The sequence below is a fragment of the Cetorhinus maximus genome, chromosome 14, assembly GCF_964194155.1.
Source record: "Cetorhinus maximus chromosome 14, sCetMax3.hap1.1, whole genome shotgun sequence".
Lineage (NCBI taxonomy): Eukaryota > Metazoa > Chordata > Chondrichthyes > Lamniformes > Cetorhinidae > Cetorhinus > Cetorhinus maximus.
The window spans coordinates 16,216,858-16,236,366 of NC_135892.1; the positions used below are offsets into that span (position 1 = coordinate 16,216,858).

The 19,509-nt window shown below is 45.7% G+C and overlaps 1 protein-coding gene across 1 annotated transcript in view; it reads right to left on the minus strand.

Annotated features, from left to right (window-relative positions):
* slc24a3 (solute carrier family 24 member 3) overlaps positions 1–19,509 on the minus strand; it is a 369,032-nt gene that overhangs the window by 36,488 nt on the left and 313,035 nt on the right. The window contains exons 7-8 of the mRNA XM_078556574.1: positions 12,479–12,553; positions 250–275 (exon numbers count right to left, since the gene is read on the minus strand). Coding sequence (XP_078412700.1) covers positions 250–275; positions 12,479–12,553 — 101 coding nt within the window. The remainder of the gene's footprint in view (positions 1–249; positions 276–12,478; positions 12,554–19,509) is intronic.

Consider the following 19,509-nt stretch of genomic DNA (forward strand, 5'->3'; position numbering starts at 1 on the left):
AATATTGTATGTGTGGATCAGATAGATTGCATTTGGAAAAGTAAACAGTGCTGTATGAGCTCAGGAAGAGATAAGATGGAGGGATAGGTAAATTCAGATTTAAAATTGTTTCCAAAATTAGCAGTTTTTTCCATATTTTTAAAAAAAATATGATTTTTCATCCTTTTATGATGAATCTGTGGCAAAGGTTACATTAATACGGAACATCTAACGTCTAAGAAAAGCACAGATTGAATAAAAGGCACTCACCAAGACACCTTTTCATCATAAATAATCTAGAGAGAAAAAGGAGATATGTTGTGTATAAACATTGTTCCATATCAGCATTATTTCAATATAAAATATAGAAATTAAACACTCAACTTTCCTGACTAAAATAAGCAAGAATTTAGGAACATAAGTTAGCAAATAACGAAAGGGAAGGAATACATTTCATCTTTGCCAGGTGACAAAGCCTTTTTAGTTCACTATTGGCATTAGATTGTGTACATTAATGCCCTGTGCTTATTTGCATAGACTATGTCGGCCACTTACATTTTAAACCCACCCCACCATCATGTAATCCCAGACATCAGCTCCCATCATCTGTGTTGCTAGGCAACAACTGCGGGGACTCTTTTCAATGCTGCACTCCTGTTACACCTGCCCACATTAGGGCAAGCACATTTTGTAACTCCACCAGCTCAGCTGAGCAGTGAGGAATCAGTGGGGCAGATCTCGATGGGCCATCTGCTGAAGTTAGTCAATCCTGGCCTGGTGCGTGGAGGCTTCATTCTCAGTTTGGAAAACACAGGTTGGTTTTGAGACCCACCAGTCAATCTCGAGGATCTTGCCAAATAAGTGCTAATTTGTCATGTAGCTGGTCTCCTTCTCATCTGATGTTCGTGTACACAAATACTTCCTACCATAGGACATAGGCTAGCCCTCAGGAGGTAGCATCCTTGGCTCAGTGAGGAGCACTCTCACCTCTTCAGTCAAAAAGTTGTGGGTTTGACCCCCACTCCAGAAACTTCAGCACGAGGTTGAGGCAGAATATCTTAATGCACTCCTAAGGGAGTGCTACACAGTCAGGGGTGCCATCTTTTACACAAGACATTAAAATGAGGACCAATCTGCCCTCTCAGGTGGTCATAAAGATCCCACATTGCTCTTTTAAAGATGACAAGGGCTGTTCTCCCAGGTGTACTGGACAATTTTTACCCCTCACAGAGAAACACAGAAACAGATTGTCTGGACACTATGTCACTGCTCTTTGTGAGATCTCGCTGTGTTTTCCAACATTGCAAACAGTGACGGCACTTCATTGGTTGTTAAATACTTTGGGACCCCCTGAGGTTGCGAAAGTCGCTATGTAAATGACAGTTCCTTCTTTTGATTTGAGGATCTTTGCCCTTTGCAGATCAGAGGTGCTAACGCCTACAATGGTCTCTCCACAATCAACTCAGCCTCAGGTCCACTAACAACACGGACTGGGGTCAAGCCAATGATTGGTATTTATCAGCTCCATAACCGACAGGAATTGTTTTCTCCCTTATCGGGTTTGTTTCTGTTTGTTTTACCTTTGCAGTTCGAGATTAGATAATTTAGAATTATCACTGATCGTCCTTCATTTCCCTATTTATATGATGTTCACAAGTGAGTTGCTAGCAATGTGTGCTAAGGTCTGAATTATACAAAGTCAATGGAAAAAATGTATTTTGAAAATGGCAACATTTACATGCAGTACCAGTTGCTGCTGCAGGAGGTGATGCACATTCTGGAGAGTGGAATCTTTTGCTTCAACTTTTGCTACTGAACCAAGCAACGTGTATTTATGCTCCTTACACTGGACGATCTTTAGGTTTCACTGTGAGATTGCCAAATTCTGCGTCAATTGGTGCCACGTTGTGGTCAGTTTGGCTCTTTGGTTTCGCTTGCACTATGACAGCTCTGGTCCTCGAGAGGAAGAATATTCTGACCTTCGGCACTTCGAATGAAACAGCATTGTAGCTTTCTTTTAAATACTGATGTCCAGAGAGACTGTACGCGTACAGTGAGTTAGCATGCAAGTACAGCAAGTAATTAGAAAGGTCAAATGGCAGGTTGGCCTTTATTACGAGGGAGTACAAGGATAAGGAAGTCTGGCGACATTGTACAGGGCGTTGTTGAGACCAAACCTGGAGAACTGTGTACACTTGTGGTCTCCATATAAGGAAGGATATAGTTACATTGGAGGTGGATACCGCAAAGGTTCATCGGACTGGTCCCTGGAATGAGGGGGTTGTCCCATGATGAGGAGGTTGAGTCAGTTGGATCTATATTCTCTGGAGTTTAAAAGAATGAGGGGCGATCTCATTGAAACATACAAGATTCTGAAGGCGTTTGACAAGGTAGACACTGAGAGGCTGTTTTTCTCTGGCTGGGGAATCCAGAACACGTGGGGGCACAGACTTAGGATAAGGGGCTGATCATTTAGGACTGAGGTGAGGAGAAATTTCTTCGCTCAGAGGTTGGCGAGCGGGGGCGGGGATTTTCGGTTTGGCGGGTGTGCAGCAGAGTTGGCTGTGCACCCGCCGAACTGTCAACGGCCACTTCAGGCCTTTAAAAAAGGTAATTAACCTAATTAATGGTCCTGCCCGTCCAACCTTAAGGTTGGCTGGGGCAGGCGAAGAGCCCAGGCGGCCTTCAGAAAAAACATGAAGCCTCATCCACAGGCGGGATGAGGGATTTAAAACGTGTATAAAATTTTTAAGTAGAAGTCATTGACATGTCCCCCGCTCATGTGACAGTGTCGCACTAGGGGACATGTTAGGAATGTTTTTTTTTCTCTCTTTAATAAAGTTTTCAAACTTGAGCCCAGTTCCCTGGAGGTAGCACTTTGCCTCGGGGAGACCTGTGTGCTCGTCCACTCCCGGCTCAGGGAATCCCCCTCCCCCACCTGCCCGCACAGGGAGCGCACGGCGCTTCCGGGCGGACGTCTAGCTGGGCGGGCCTTAATTGGCCAGCCCACGTAAAATGGCGGCGGCGTCTCCGACTGGGGGCACCGATCGGGGGAGAGGGGGTGGGGGGGGGGGAAGGGCGTGGAAATGCTGCCCTTAAGTACAGGCGGAAGAACTGAACGCCATGAATTTAGAAGCATCTGCGCAGTTGAAAGTTAAAAAATTAAAGAGGAACAATACCAGGGCTTAGAGAGTTAAACTGTGAGGACAGGTTGCAGAAACGTGGCTCGCATTTCCTCAATCACAGAACATTGAGAGGGTTGATCTCATTAAGAGGTTTAAAACGTCAAAAGGATTTGATAGGGATGGAAAAAAAAATTACTTCCTCTGGTCGGGGTGGGGAGTGGGATTGGAATCAAGAAGAAAAAAAATGTTAAGTTTAGAGTGAGGCCCCTTCAGGGGAATAATCGAGAAGCAGATTTTTGAAACAAGGCAGTGTGGAAATTTGGAATGACACGCGTAGGAAGGTATGAAATAAGAGCAGGAGGAGGCTATTCGGCCCCTCGAGTCTGCTCTGTCGTTTGATAGGATTGAAATTCTCTCCCACCATAGGCTTGAAATTCTGGGGGACAGGTGGAGATTCAAGACTGAGGTCAATAGATTTTTAAGTAACAACGTCAAAGGATATGGGACAAAAGGAGAGTCAATGGAACTGATGTACAGATCAGCCATAATGTAACTGAATTGTGGAGCTGCCCCAAGGAACTAAACGGCTTCGTTATGTTCTTATTTACTTTTACATGGGCCTGGATTTATTTTCATTTGAAGGTGTTTAAGTGCTTATGATTTTCATTGTGTCCATCACTGCAAACTGGACTTCTTTCCCCCCGCCATTGTTGAAGACATTAATTTCCTAATTTTTCTTTCATGTTAGTTAGCTGTGCAGTTCCATCTTTCATGTTGAAGGGGTGATTAAATAGGGGCACGTTCACAGATGTATATCTGCGCGTTAACTGTCGGTCATTCCTGTGTGGAGACAGATCTACAAATAGCGCAGTCATAATTGAAACCTGACACAATGAACGACTTCCAGGCCAGAATATTCCGGACGGCCGGGTTTCCATTCTCGCCGTCCGAAGAGTCGGCGGGGAACCACTGACCCCGCCGCAGCCATTTCCCGCCCCCTCGCTCAGGAGCAAGTCCCACCTTAGAGACAGGCAACAGGAGCTGCAGTGGGCAGAAGAGGAAATGCATGAAGCTGACAGGGCCTAAGTCCTGGGCCTGGATGGAAAGGTCAACTTTCGAGGTCCCAGGCTGGGGATGGTAGGGAAGGCCTTGGTTGGGGGGGGGGGGAGGGGGAGGGGGTGGAAAGTGAGTGATTGGGGTGCTGGGGGAAAGGTTGAGGGGGGGGGGAGGGGGGGGGGAGGTCCAGCAGTCATTGGACATTAAGGGAGGAAGAGGGGGGCACCCGAGGTTAGAAGTGAGGGGGGGTTCTGATGAAGGTGTTTCAGCCCCCCATCCCGCTTCCCGCCCGAGGCCTAATTGAGGCTGGGAGGCCAATATTTGGCCACTTAAGGGCCTCAACCAGACAAAGGCAGGCGGCCCGTCCGAGGCCTTGCCCATCCCAGAGTAAAATTGCTGCGAGGTCAGGGTGGTGGGAGCCCAGGGGGAAATCTGCTCCTTCAATTTCACACACCCCTCCCCGCCTGAAAACATGCCGGCAGAGGTGTGTGAAATTCAGGCCCCAGTTTCCAGCAACAACCAGCTGATTTAATAAATAACACAGAAATAACAAGAATAACCACTAGATGGCAGTCAAACCCCAAACATATCAGGTACAACTATAAAATTGAGGCTCTTAATCTTCTCAGCTTCTGGTTTATGTAGAGCTTCAGATCGCTTTAGCAGAAATATGTAACTGTGTTCGGTCATTGACAATAATGATCTTCTGTGATATAGGTGCTTGAGAGAATAAAGCTTCCGAGCTCCCTTTTCCACCCCTGCCTTTATTTGGCTGATCCCCTGCTGAAACCCTTATCCACACCTTTGTTACCATCACACTTGACTCCCAGTGTTGACCTGAGGCATCATTATCTGAATTTGAGCTCAGTGAAAACTCTGCCGTCCGCATCATAACTCTCACGCACTCCCATTCGCGCATCACTCCTGTGCTCGCTACATTGGCTTCCAGTCCGGCAGCACTTTGCTTTTAAAATTCTCACCCTTGATTTCAAATTCCCCTCTGGCCTCATTCATCCCTACCTCTGGAATCTCCTCCAGTCCCACAACCCCCACAGATCTGTGCGCTCCTCCGATTCTGGCCTCGTGCACATCCCTCACTTTAATCTCTCCACCATTGGCAGTTGTGCCTTCAGCTGCCTAGGTCCTAAGTTCTAGAAATCCTTCCCTAAACACTGTGTCTACCTTTCCTCATTTAAGACATTCCTTAAAACCTACTCCTTTGATCAAGCTTTGGTGCTGGAAAATTCTCTGCATAGGAACATAGGGAGTGGGCGGGTAAAACAGGACTGAGTTTGCCGACCAACATCTTTGTATTCGCATCATGTAATAATATAATAATGTACAAACAATCTCTATCAATTGGTTCACAAGAGACTCAGAAATGATGCCAGGAAGACCTTTGGAAATCATAGGTCCAAACTCACCATTTTCCTCCAAAGCATGTCAGAAATTATATAAAGTGTGAAAATCGGTGTCAATCCCTCCAGTGCCTCCGTCTGATTCTCCGCAATTTTCTCATTCCCTCTGTCCATCCTGCTGAACGTTCCATTGAACTGACTCTCGCCTCCTGTGCATCCCCATCCCTCCCATCCTCCCAACCCCTCCCTCGGTCGCGTCTTCAGCCACCTCAAGGTGTTACTCTCTGATGCTCCCTTCCAAGAGCCTCCTCTTGTCCAAACCTCTTTAAATCCATTCATTCGACCAAGCTTCGGTCATCACCCTTGATTTTTTTGCCTTCTTTGCTTGTAATGTTTCCTTGAGTCTGTGTGTGAATCACCTCAGGATGATACAGGCACTATATAATTGCAAGTTGCTATTGTTCTAGCTGGTGCAGCTGGGTGCAGCCATTTTGACCCCTAGGTTAAATTAAAATGTTAAGACCATCAGAATATAGCATTGAGTTTGAGTTAAATATAAAGAAAGACTTCAAATTATATATTTAACTCAAAGCTCAATGCAATATTTTGATGGTCTTAACATTTTAATTTAGCCTAGGGGTCAAACTGGCTTTGCTTTATGACCTCTTTGGATTACTGTGCTAAAGTTGGCAGCACCACCTGTACAGTGGTGTTTCAGGGGACGTATTATTCATTCAGCCCAAACAATTAGTTTCCGCTAGTGGGGGAATCTCGAACTAGGGGACATAGTTACAGAATAAGGGGACACTCATTTAAAACTGAGATGAGAAGGAAGTTCTTCTCTCAGAGGGCAGTGAATGTCTGGAATTCTCTACCCCAGAGAGTTGTGGGGGCTAGATCACTGAAAGTATTTAAAGAGGAGGGAGACAGATTTTTGAAATATCGGGGAGTTGAGGGTTATGAGGAGTTGGCACAAAAGAGGAGTTGAGGCCTGGGGCAGATCAGCCATAATTTTATTGAATGGCAAGGCAGGCTTGAGGGGCCGAATGGCCTACTCCTGCTCCTATTTCTTATGTTCTTATAATGATACAGCATTGTGCTGCACGGGCAAAGCAATAAAATAGCTCTTGTGGCACCATTGAGCAGTTATCCAGGTGTGACCGGACTGCAGGTGTGACCGGACTGCAGGTGTGACCGGACTGCAGGTGTGACTGGAGGGAACTGAAGCATTTTAAAAAATTCTTATAGGATGAGGGTGTTGCTGGCAAGGCCAACATTTGTTAACCATCCCCAAGTGCCCATGAAATGAGTGGCCTGTTCATCTCACAGGGCAGCTAAGAGTCAGCCACATTGCTGTGGGTCTGGAGTCACATGAAGGCCTGACCAGGTAAGGATGGAAGATTTCCTTTCCCTCAAAAGGCATTCTTAAACCAGATGGGTTTTTACAACAATGGATGATGGCTTCATGGTCATCGTTACTGAGACTAGCTTTCAACTGCAGATTTATTTGTTGAATTTAAATTCCACCAGCTACCATGGCGGGATCTGAACCCCCCTGTCTCCAGGACATTAGCCCGGGTCTTTGGATTACTGGTCCGGTGTTGTTACCGCTATGCCACCATCTTCCCTATAATGGTAACGTTACTGGATTAATGACCCAGAGGCCTGGACAAATACTCTGGACACGAACTCAAATCCCACCGCAACAGCTGGAGCAATTCAAGTTCAATTGACGAATAAACCTTGAATTAAGAGAATGCGAATCTCATTAATGATGATCATGAAATGATCATTTTGTCATAAACACCAATCTGGTTCACTAATGTCCTTCAGTGGAAGAAACCTGCTGTCCTCAGGCGGTCTGGCCTACATGTGACTCCAGAGCCACACGTCCATGAGGCTGCCCTCTAAAACAGCCTCGCAAACCTTCCAGCTGAAGGGGGCTCACCGACACCTGCTCAAGGGCAGTCAGGGAGGGGGCAATAAATGCTGGCCTTGCCAGTGACGTTCACCTCCCAGGAATGAATATAAAAGTGAGACGAGGTAACTCGTTCAGCGGTTGCCGTTCTCCATTCCACACAAGGAAATTCGTCAGGTGTGTTTGTTGAAAAAGGCAGCTCAGGTAACCAGTCTCTCCTGGGGCATCGCCACCGAAGGCCTGACCTAAATGTGCACCTTCCAATCTGCCAGACTCCCTCCTGACTGTACAAGTGTGCACAACGTTTAAATGGCTACAATCTGGAAATGAGCACTGGCGCCACTCTCCGCAGTTTCATGTCAGTGAACCAAACACTTTATTTAGATCTGAATCTGAATATTTGGAGTAACGAACTCACTATAAACTGAGTCAATCTCAGTGATTTATCTTGGTAAATCATCAGAGCTTTAGGGATCTCCATCAAGTACATAGCAGAAAATGAATGCTACTTATTACATAGAAACAGGCCTCAGGCCCTATCAGTCTCTTTCACCATGTTTCACCACCAGAAAAATAAATACTATTTATTTTAATTATTATTACCAAACTGGTGTTTATGACAAAATGATCATTTCATGATCGTTATTAATGAGACTCGCATTTTCTTAATTCAAAGTTTATTCATCAATCGAACTTGAATTGCTCCAGCTGTTGTAGTGGGATTTGAGCTCGTGTCCAGAGTATTTGTCCAGGCCTCTGGGTCATTAATCCAGTAACGTTACCATTATAGGGAAGATGGTGGCATAGCGGTAACATCACCGGACCAGTAATCCAAAGACCCGGGCTAATGTTCTGGAGTCATGGCTTCCTAATCCCATGTGCCTGCCCTGTTCCAATATCCTGATATCCCCCTTTCTGTCAAACACAGATCCAACCTATTGTTAACTGCTGACATGGTCTTTGGTTCAGTAGCCAACAGCCTCACTATCCTTGATGTAAAAAGGTTTATCCCACACCGGCCCTCATCTGTGAATCCTATATCTACGTCCCTCTTGTGTAGACCACTGGGGACAATTGGTTTCATTCTACATTGTCTGGTCCCGGTATCATTTTAAACACCTGCGTTAGATCATTCCATAACCTCCTCTATTCAAAGGAGAACTCCCTGTTCTTCCAATCTGGGAATCGGGTTCCCATGCCACAGGAGCCGGGTGAGGGGGACGCGGGGGAACAGTAACATTCCCCACCCCACTCCAGGTCCACTTGCCCGAGGACAGGTATACGTCAGCAGTATTTTTCTGGAATAATTCAGGTACACCCAAACTCAAAACAAGCACAGAATTAAAACGAAGACATAACACTCCAGCTCTGAAGCACTTAGCTGGAATCCACAGACAGCAACTGCAGTAGACTCAGGTTCAGTCTACTAGCACGTCCACAAAGATGGCTCTCGCCCATTGCCGCTTTGAATGAGGTTCAGTTGCTCAAAGGGAGCCAAAAGTCGAACCCAAGCGCTGATTCAATTTACAGCATTTGGAACTTCAAATGTGTGGAGACTGGCAAAGATCTAAACATAATCTGAGTACGTTTGCCAGAACTGCTTTGAGCTGTGTGGCTGTGCGATAGTAATCATCCTGTAAGATGGAGAAGAGCTTACGTAACACAATTCAATACCCAGGTCCTGAACTGGATGGCACCAGGTAAGAGAATGTCAAACTACAGAACAATAGAACAAGGGGACAAAATGAAGCCCATTTACAATTTTCCAGGCAGATCTAATGGGCATCGAAGGTAATTTTCTGGGATTTTTCACGTCTACTTTGCAAAAGAATGACAAAAAACTCTTGACAGCAATATTTCAGTGCAAGGAGCCAAGGCAGTAAAATGGTTGGAACTTCAGGGGAATTAATAGAGGTTAACAACGGGGATTGTTTCTCTAGAAAATGATTAAACTCAGGGTTCATTCAGCAGAGAGAGAGAGAGAGGAAGCTGACGAGATTGGTTGCATCATCAGGGTCATAAGTATTGTCCCATCATGACCAATAACAGGATCGGACCTTGTGGTCATAAAGTAGAAAGAGGGTAAATGGGCTATATTAACATGGATTCAGGACTGGCTAACTAACAGGAAATGGAGTGGGAATAAATTGGTCAGTTTCAGGATGGCAACCCACAATCAATGGAGTGCCACAGTGCTGGGTCCTCAACTATTTACAATCTACACGAATGACCTGGACCAACTGTATTGTAGCCAAATTTGCTGAAGATAAGAAGGTAGGGAGGAAATCAAGTTGTGAGAAGGATACAAAGAGTCTGCAAAGGGATATCAATAGGTTAAGTGAGTGGGCAAAAATTTGGCAGATGGAGTTTAATGTGGGAAATGTGAGGTTGTCCACTTTGGCAGGAAGAATAGGAAAGCGGAATATTATTTAAGCGGAGAAAGACTGCAGAATGCTGCAGTACAGAGGGATCTGGGTGTCCTTGTACATGAATCACAATAAGTCAGCATGCAGGTGAAGCAAGGAATTAGGAAGGCAAACAGGAATGTCGGCCTTAATTGGACAGAGTATAAGAGTAGGGAAGTCTTGCTACAACTGTGCAGTGAGGTTGGTGAGATGGTACCTGAAGCACTGTTTACAGTTTAGGTGACCCTACTTAAGGGGGGACATACTTGCATTGGAAGCAGTTCAGAGAACCATTCCATAGGACCATAGAAAAGTTACAGCACAGAGGCCATTCCGCCCATCATGCCTGTGCTGGCCAAAAAAATAAAAAGAAACTAGCCGCTCATTTTAATCCCACTTTCCAGCACCTGGTGCATAGCCTGGCAGGTTACAGCACTTCAGACACAGATCCAGGTACCTTTTAAATGAGTTGAGCATTTCAGCCTCAACCACCACTGCAGGTAATGAATTCCAGATGCCCACTACCCTCCAAGTGAAAGAGTTTTTCCTCATGTCCCCTTTAATCCTTCTAAAAACCACCTTAAATCGATGCCCCCTGGTAACTGACCCCTCAGCTAGGGGAAACAGGTCTTTCCTGTCTACCCTATCTAGGCTCCTCATAATTTTGTACACCTCAATTAGGTCATCCCTCAGCCTCCTCTGTTCTAAGGAAAACAACCCCAGCCTATCCAATCTCTCCTCATAGCTGCAATTTTCAAGCCCTGGCAACATTTTTGTAAACCTCCTCTGTACTCTCTCCAGAGCAATTATGACCTTCCTGTAATGTGGTGACCAGAAGCACACACAAAATTCCAGTTGTGGTCTAACCAGCATTTTATACAGTTCCAGCATTGCATCCCTGCTTTTGTATTCAATAACTCATCCAATAAAGGAAAATAATCTCTATGCTGTCTTTATCACCTTATCCACCTGCTCTGCCACCTTCAGGGACCTGTGGACATGCACTCCAAAGTTTCTAACTTCCTCAATCCCTCTCAATATCCTCCCAATTGTGGAATATTCCCTTGCTTTGGTTGCTCTCTCCAAATGTATAATCTCACACTTTTCTGGATTCATTAGGTTGCTTCCTGGGATGAAGGGGTTGCCTTGTGATGAAAGGTTGAGCAGGTTGGTTCTATACTCATTGGAGTTTCGAAGAATGAGAGGTGATCTTATTGAAACATAAGATTCTGAGGGTGCTGGGCAGGGTAGGCAGGAGGATGTTTCCTCTCGTGAGGGAATCTAGAACTAGGGGGCACAGTTTCAAATTAATAGGTCTCCCATTTAAGTTGGAGATGAGATGAGGAATTTCTTCTCTCAGGTGGTCATTAGTGTTTAGAATTCTCTTCCCAAGCCAGATGGTGGCCGGGTCATTGAATGTGTTCAAGGCTGAGTTAGATTTCTGATTGACAAAGGAGCCAAAGGTTATAGGCGACAGGCAGGAAAGTGGAGTTAAGCCCACAATTAGATGAGCAATGATCTTATTGACTGGCTGAGCAGACTCAAGGAGCTGGATGGCCTACTCCTGCTCCTATTTCTTATGTTCTTATACAGTAGGCTACCTTATCACTGCTTCCATTTACCAGGTGCTGGCAATGATTCCACTGTTGTCATTGACAACTCCTCTAGACTCATCTTCTGTGTCGTTATTGTGTCATTACCACCCCACTAGCCTTGCACCATCATCCCTCTTGTCATTTAATCACTCCTACCCTCCATCCTACCGCAGGTCTTCCCTTTTATTCTCTTCTTCTTCGGGTTTCCCCGGCACTGTCCCTGCTTTTAATGGAAATTCTTCCAGCTCTGATGAAAAGCCATCAACCTGAACCGTTTCTCTGTCCAGGGATACCGCCCGACCTGCTGAGCATTTCCCAGCATTCTCGGCGTTTGCAGCAGCAGACGGCTCACTCAGCTTCGCCACCGTCTGGGGACCACGCGCTATCCTGTCAGCTTCATTGCGACACTGGCCTGGGGCGTCTCAGCACGACCAGGCCTGTGCCAGCACCTTGGCCCCAAACACAGGCCAACGGTTGGTGCTCAAGGAGACTCCGCAGCTTGAACCCCTGGCCTGCCTTCGCTGAAGGTGTTAGCACGTGGTCAGGAAAAGGCTTCTCCCCTAATGGCTGAACGGACACTTGGTGTGGAACCGATCTGTGCAAGAGCAGGGGGAGCCCGCGTCTGCTTGTGGCAGTGTTGGGACAGCTGCAGAGGTCATCTGAGAAAATCTTCCAATTCTTTCTGAAGTAAAATAACCTGATATTAATTCTGAGCTATTTGCCAAGGTCAGTCTTAAATCTATTTTAAATCAAATATCATTTCTGAGGTGAATTATTCTTTTTGTGAATTCTGGTGAAGTCACTGGAGAATGAACCTTTCAATGTTCTGATTTTTAACCCCCAAGACAGACTTTCTTTGATCATTAGAAATTGGGTGTAATCATTGAGCATGGGCCAGGGTAAGGAAGCCACACGCCAACCATCTAGTTTTTGGATATGGGTTATATTCTACTTCCCTAACTCCAACTCCCTAGAATTGGCTCCTGACACCCTTCCCAATCTTTTACACAGGGTTTCCATTAGAATTTGATAACATTCTTACCAAGATGAGGGCCAGCACTGATAGGGTGTAGTAAGTGGAATCTCTGATCAATGACCACCACGTCAATGGCACAACCTGTAAGCAGACAGAGCAGAGAGGACACATTACTTGCAATTCAAACAATTGCCAAGTCCCAACAGAGTAAAGCAAGGGTTCCATGAAGTGGAGTAACGCAGTTTGGTTTTTCACATGCAACAGCATCCACACGTCTGAATACAATAGAATTGCTTGTAAGGTTGTACATAACTCCTCAAAGGGAGGAAATCTAAACACTCCTCCTGCTCCATACATGAATTACGCCTAAAGACAGCATTATACAAGTCGATGCTCCAACACGTTTCCTACATTTGACAGGAAAAATGAAGCATGTGGCAACATACAAAGTTGAAGAGGGCAGTAACTCTGGTCTACAGGCTAAATAACATCAGTTACGGGCACTTAGACAGAGGGGTGAATTTTATGGGGGAAAGATTATCCGCGCCCCCTAGGCTGGAAAGTCCACCAGCACCCTGCCAACCAGAAATCCAGTTGCCCTGTTGCGATGGAGGCAGCCTTCACTGGTTTAGAGTGGGACCTCCGCCCCTCAGGGACAGGAAGTTCCTGGAGTAATATCCAATTGATGGGCCTCTCCGGAATCCCAGCAGTGCCAGGATCAAATAGTGGCCACTGCTGGGACTGCAGGCAATCCCTGAAGACCAAGTGGCATGGATCCTGTGGAGCTTAGGTAAGTTTGGGGATTTTGGACAGGCCTGCCTGGCAGATCCCGGTGAGGGAAGGTGACCCTGATGGGCACAGGGGGGGATTCGCCCAAAGATGGTACCTTCCCGCCTGCCAGCAGCCCATGCAATGAAAGCTCCTGGGCTGCTCACCATGCCCCCATCTTTCCCTGCAGACGGAAAATGAAGCCTTGAAGTGGTAGCTAATTGGCCACTTACGGGTCTCAATAGGCCTAAAGCTGGGCGGGCTTCCTGATGCCTTACCCACCCCTCCGTAATATGGGAGGCAGGGCGGGGGCGGGTGTGAAGGTGGTCGGTTGGCCACCCACTTTAAATTTCGTGACCCTCTGACTTCAATTAAGTCGGTGGCATAAAATTCACCCCCGAATGTTTCTCCCCAATCTTGGGATTCTTTTATTAACAAGCTCTTTGTCGAGAAGCCCTGAAACTATCCTTTCACGATCCAGGTCAGCCCGGAAAGCTTGCAAAAGTTAACAAACTAAAAAAAAAATCAACACATCCCAAACAAAAATCATGTTCAAAAAGAGCCTGGGATATATTTTTTTAAGAGTTTATGGCACACGAAAAGGAGGAAACAAACTGAAAGTGCAGCGGGACACGGATTTGCCATAACTTCAACTGCAGACTGACAGTATTTTTTATGCTTTCACGAGAGGTGCGAGTCATCAGCAAGGCCAGCATTAGTTGCCCACCCCTAATTGCCACTGAATGATTTAACATTCATCACTTTTACTGCATTGGGCAGAAGTGGAGTTTTCAGCAGTGATGGTTTTAGAATTTACTGACGGGGGTGCAGGGGAGGGTGGGGCTAGGGGGTGGCGGGGGGAGGTGTGAGAAACAGCAGCAGTAGATTTAATTTGCTGTGAGGCTGTGTCCTCACCTGAAGCGACTGATTTTTGGTATCTGATTTGGTATCTGGTTTTTTGGTACTTTGAAGACGATCGCAGTTCTAAATCGTAACTTTTCCCCAGGTCCCATTTAATTTCCAATTCTCTGTAGCTCTGCGAGCAGTTAACAGGATAATGCACTTAGACCAGGGAACATTCTTCTGATCGAAATCAGCAACCCACCTCAAAGAAAATAAATTGTCCACAGAAAGACAATAGGCAAGCATGTTCCATAACGTACCTGTGAGGAACACTGAATTTTTTTTTCAAATCTGGAGTTGAGCAGCTTATTTGGGAGACAAACGCTAAATAAACTACCTTTCAAAAACCCAATAGCTTCTTTAAAAATTTGCCACCGCTAGTTCATCAACAAACGACAGGAGTGAATGAAGTCTACTTGATTGATTCCAATCCGAGCCTCAAATGTTCTAACGGTCTTTATTTCTGTTCTTCAGCAATCATCTGAATGATTCCTGGAGCCTCCCAGCTCCACTGAAAACAATCTCATTGATTAATAGTGACAGCCTCCGCCTCCAGTGAAACAAGCAGAGACGCAGATTGAAACATTAGCACGGCTTACTCCAGCAGCTTATGAAGTGGATGCACGGGGATGCCAGTCTATTCCCTCCACAGAAAGGGATCGCGCTTTCCGGTCCGATAGAAGAGACCGGGTTTTGCAGCTCTTTGCTGACTCTCTGCTGAGGACTTTAGAGACCAAAGCCACTAGCCTACAATGACTGAACTGCAAGAAGAATTTGCACTGCTATTGCATCTTTTACTACAGCTGATGAAATGCCTCTTGACGTGTAGTCACTCTTGTGACATAGGAGACGCAGCAGCCAATTTGCACACAGCCAGCTCCCAAAAACAGCAATTGTATCATGACCAGATAATCTGTTTCGGTGATGTTGGTGGAGGGATAAATATTGTCCAGGAAAGGTCGACCTGAAACATTAGCTTTGTTTCTCTCTGCATTGATGCTGCCAAACCTGCTAGGTGTTTCCGGCATGTTCTTCTTAAATTTCAGATTTCCAGCATTTGCAGTAGCAGTATTTTGGTTTCTTTTTGGAGAATTGGATTGAGTTGCCTGATGTCAATATATTGATCCCAACCTGCCTCCCAAACCTCTGACCCTTTCCACCCAATGTGTAGAGTGGGGGGGAATTAAAATTGAGAGCGTAGGTTTTTGCCTCAACCATTAACCCTGGAAATTAGTTCTGCAACTCTGTTTCTTCTGTCCTTTGTTCTAAAGCTCTTAGGTTTAATGTTTGTTCTTGACCATTCTGTCTACCCTGTACCATCCTTTCTTCATTTTAAACACTTCTATTGTATTGCCTTGCGATTTGTGTCATTCTAAAAAAATAATGCCCAATTTTTCAGGTCTGTTTTCATATTTGTATTTCCTCTTGCCAGGCAGCATCCTAGTCAATCTGCAAATGACCTACTTGAAGGCCCCTATCGCCATTCTGCAGAATAGAGCCCAACATTGCATACCATACTCTAACCGAGGTCTGATTAATGTAGTATTAGGGATTTCAGGGTTGAAAGGGTTAATGTGTGGGGCTGGAGAAACAATACCGCCCACATGGTGATGTAAGGGAGACACATGACACAAGAGTCGAGAGAGGGAAAAAGCTGATGGTTTACATTGTGGTCTTGTATATCATAAAAAATTACGTTCATCCAGTAAATCAGTATTGTTCAGATGTTTCGATGTCTCTGCAATCGTTCCTTAGCCAATCACAACCAACATACAATGTGGTCTCCGAGGTAAGATCTTACAACAATTAAAGTTTTACTAGGCTTATTCTCCTCTTGGCTTTCATGTTCTACATTTCTTGTGAAAAATCTAGAATCCCTTGGCTTTTTTTTATAATCTGATCAACCTAAGGTACTGCCATGAATGTGAACCCCCCCAAATCCTTCTGTTCTTCCACAACGCTGAACCCACTTCATTCAAACTATAATTACTGCTGTAAACACTTTTAAACCAACACGTTTTGACTCACGCTACTGGCATGGAACTCTATCCGACACTCCCCTCATTCTTATCAATACCCCTTTCCAGTTTCTTTTGATCTTCCAAGTAATTGACTGTATCTCCTGTTTTGGAAAATAATTATAAGCTAAGAAAGGTTTCATAACAGGTCAGCGTATTCACATGGACTTGCAAGTCAATCTAGAAGGCGGCGATAAAACCTTACAAGATTAGCTAAGAGAACAATTTGGGATTTAGAGTTGTATAGAATGGTTTGCCGCCTGGAATTTCAATGTTGAGGGGGACAGGTTTCTTATTTAATAGTGGATAGAAGTCCTCCTTCTCTGTCTTCAATTAATCTCGCATACAAAAATTTTAATCAAGAATATAGAGGAAAATCACTGGTTGGATTGTTCATGATCAACAGCAAGTTGGCTGATTGCACATTCGGGTCTGTCGGTTCGACTAGAACATCCATAGCTGACACAATGTGAATGATCCTTAGTCAACTCTCATGCTACCTCCTTTGCTCTTGCCAGCCCCGTCAAGGTAGACTTGAGATAGCAGAGCTCTGAGATTCAGAGGGATCTGGGTGTCTGAGTGCATGAATCACAAAAGGTTAGTGTGCAGGTAGAGCAAGTAATTGGGAAAGCTAATAGGATGTTATCATTTATTGCGAGGAGAATTGAATACAAAAGTAGGGAGATTTTGTTTCAGTTGTACAGGGCACTGGTGAGACCACATCTGGAGTGTTATGTACAGTTTTGGTCTCCTTATTTAAGGAAAGATGTAAATGTATTAACAGTTCAGAGAAGGTTTACTAGGCTAATAACAGGAATTGGTGGGTTGTCTTATGAGGAAAGGTTGGACAAGTTAGGCTTGTATCTACTGGAGTTTCAAAGAGTAAGAGGTGTCTTGATTGAAACCTTTAAGATCCTGAGGGGTCTTGACAAAGTGGATGTGGAGAGGATGTCTCCTCCTGTGGGAGAATCTAGAACTAGAGGTCACATTTAAAAATAAGGGGTCACTCATTTAAGACAGAGATGAGGAGAATTTTTTTCCCTGAGGGTTGTGAGTCTTTGGAACTCTTCCTCAAAAGGCGGTGGAAGCAGAGTCTTTGAATATTTTTAAGGCAGAGCTAGATAGATTCTTGATTAAAAAGTGGGTGATAGGTTATCGAGGGGTAAGCGGGATGTTACAGTCAGATCAGCCATGATCTTATTGAATGGCGGAGCAGGCTCAAGGGGCCGAGTGTCCTACTCCTGCTCCTAGTTTGTATGTTCATATGTGTGGCTCAGGGGCTCCACTCTGCCATGGCACTCTCTGCCATGTTTGCTGCAAGGGAAGACATTGGGCTGAGAAGGTGCATGATTTCCTGGCCTCTGTTTTCTCTGGGTCCTCTTTTTGAGCAGCTGAGCTTCTCGTTTCTGCTCGCCTCTTCCAATGCCCTTCCAAACAGTCAGCCTCCAGAGGTCACAGCCGTCAGTGACAGTCTCCCGCTTGTCAGTGTCAATGTCTGTCATCTTCATATCTCACTTGTAGGTGTCCTTGTAGAGGAGGTATGGACGCTCAAGAGGTCATCACCTGGTGGCGGGTTCATTGTAGAGAAGGTCTTTGGGGTATACGGCCATCATTCACTCGATGAACATAGCTGAGCCAGTGCAGACGTCATTGGCTTAGCACTGAGTTATGCTGATGGAATTTGCTCCATTCTCCAGAATTCTCCAGAACTTCTGAGTTGGTGGCCTTGCGCTGCCAAGAAATGCTGAGGATATACATCTGAGACAGCCAAGGTGGAAACTGTTCAGCCTTTTCTCCTACCTAGCTTATGTTGTCCAGGTCCCACCACTGTAGAGGAGCACTTGGTGGACTCACAGTTTGGTGCTCTCAGTCAAGTTGCCGTTGTTCCACATTCTCTTACTCAGCTTGGACATAACAACTGCAGCTTCTGTGTGTTGATTTCAGCATCAAGTGACAGGTTGCTGGTGATTGTGGAGCCCAGATATGTGAAGATATCAACTACCTCCTGCATCACATTGTTAATGCTGATAGATGGTGGTATGACAATAACCTAGACCATGACATTTGTCTTCCTGATGCTGATGGTCAAACCAAGCTCTTTACAGGCATGAGAGAGTCTGTCCATTTGCCACTGAAGGTGTTCCTCAGTATGGAATGTTAATGCAGCATCATCAGTGTAAAGCAACTCTCTGTTGGGGACTTGCCGCACCTTTGTCTTGGATCTCATGTCAGCAAGGCTGAACAACTTTCTGTCAGCTCTGGTATGTAAGTAGACACCCTCTGTAGATGACCTGAAGGTATATAACAGCAGCAAAGAGGAGAATACGTCAAAGAGCATCAGTGCCAGAACTCGATACTGTTTGACGCCACTGTGCAGCTCTAAGTGTTCCGATGTTGCCCCATCATAGCTGACCTTAGCCATCATGATGCCAGGGAAAGAGGAGATCACATTGGGCACCTACGATAGGCAGCCAACTTTCTGCAGCAGCTTAAATAGACTGCCTTGGCTCACAGGATTGAATACCTCAGCAAACTCAGCCCTGTAAACTCTGCAAAGTCCTCCTTACTAACATCTGGAGGCTTGTACCAAAATTGGGATGGCTGTCTCACAGACTAGTCAAGCAACCGCCTGACATAGACATACTCATGAAATCATACCTTAAAGATAATGTCCCGGACACCACCATCACCATCCCTGGGTATGGTCAAACAGGCAGGACAGACCCAGCAGAGGTGGCAGCACCGCGGTATACAGTCGGAGGGAGTTGCCCTGGGAGTCCTCGACATTGACTCTGGACCCCATGAAGTCTCGGCACCAGGTCAAATATGGGCAAGGAAACTCCTGCTGATTACCATGATTGCCACCCCCCTCAGCTGATAAATCAGTACTCCTTCATGTTGAACATCACTTGGAGGAAGCGCTGAGGGTGGCAAGGACGCAGTGTGCTCTGGGAGTGGCTCGGCAGCACCACTACAGACCGAGCTGGCTGAGTCCTAAAGCACATAGCTGTTAGACTGGGTCTGTGGCAGGTGGTAAGGGAACCAACAAGAGGGAAAATCATACTTGGTCTCATCCTCACCAACCTGCCTGCCGCAGATTCATCTGTCCATGACAGCATCGGTAGGAGTGACCACCGCACAGTCCTTGTGGGGAAAAAGACCCATCTTCATTTTGAGGAGACCCTCCATCGTGTTGTGTGGCACTACCACCATGCTAAATGGGATAGATTTTGAAAAACTCTAGCAACTCAAGACTGGGCAAACATAAAGCGCTGTGGGCCATCAGCAGCAGTAGAATTGTACTTGATCACAATCTGTAAGCTCATGGCCCAGTATATCCTCACTCTACCATTACCACCAAGCCAGGAGATCAACCCTGGTTCAATGAAGAGTGCAGGAGGGCATGCC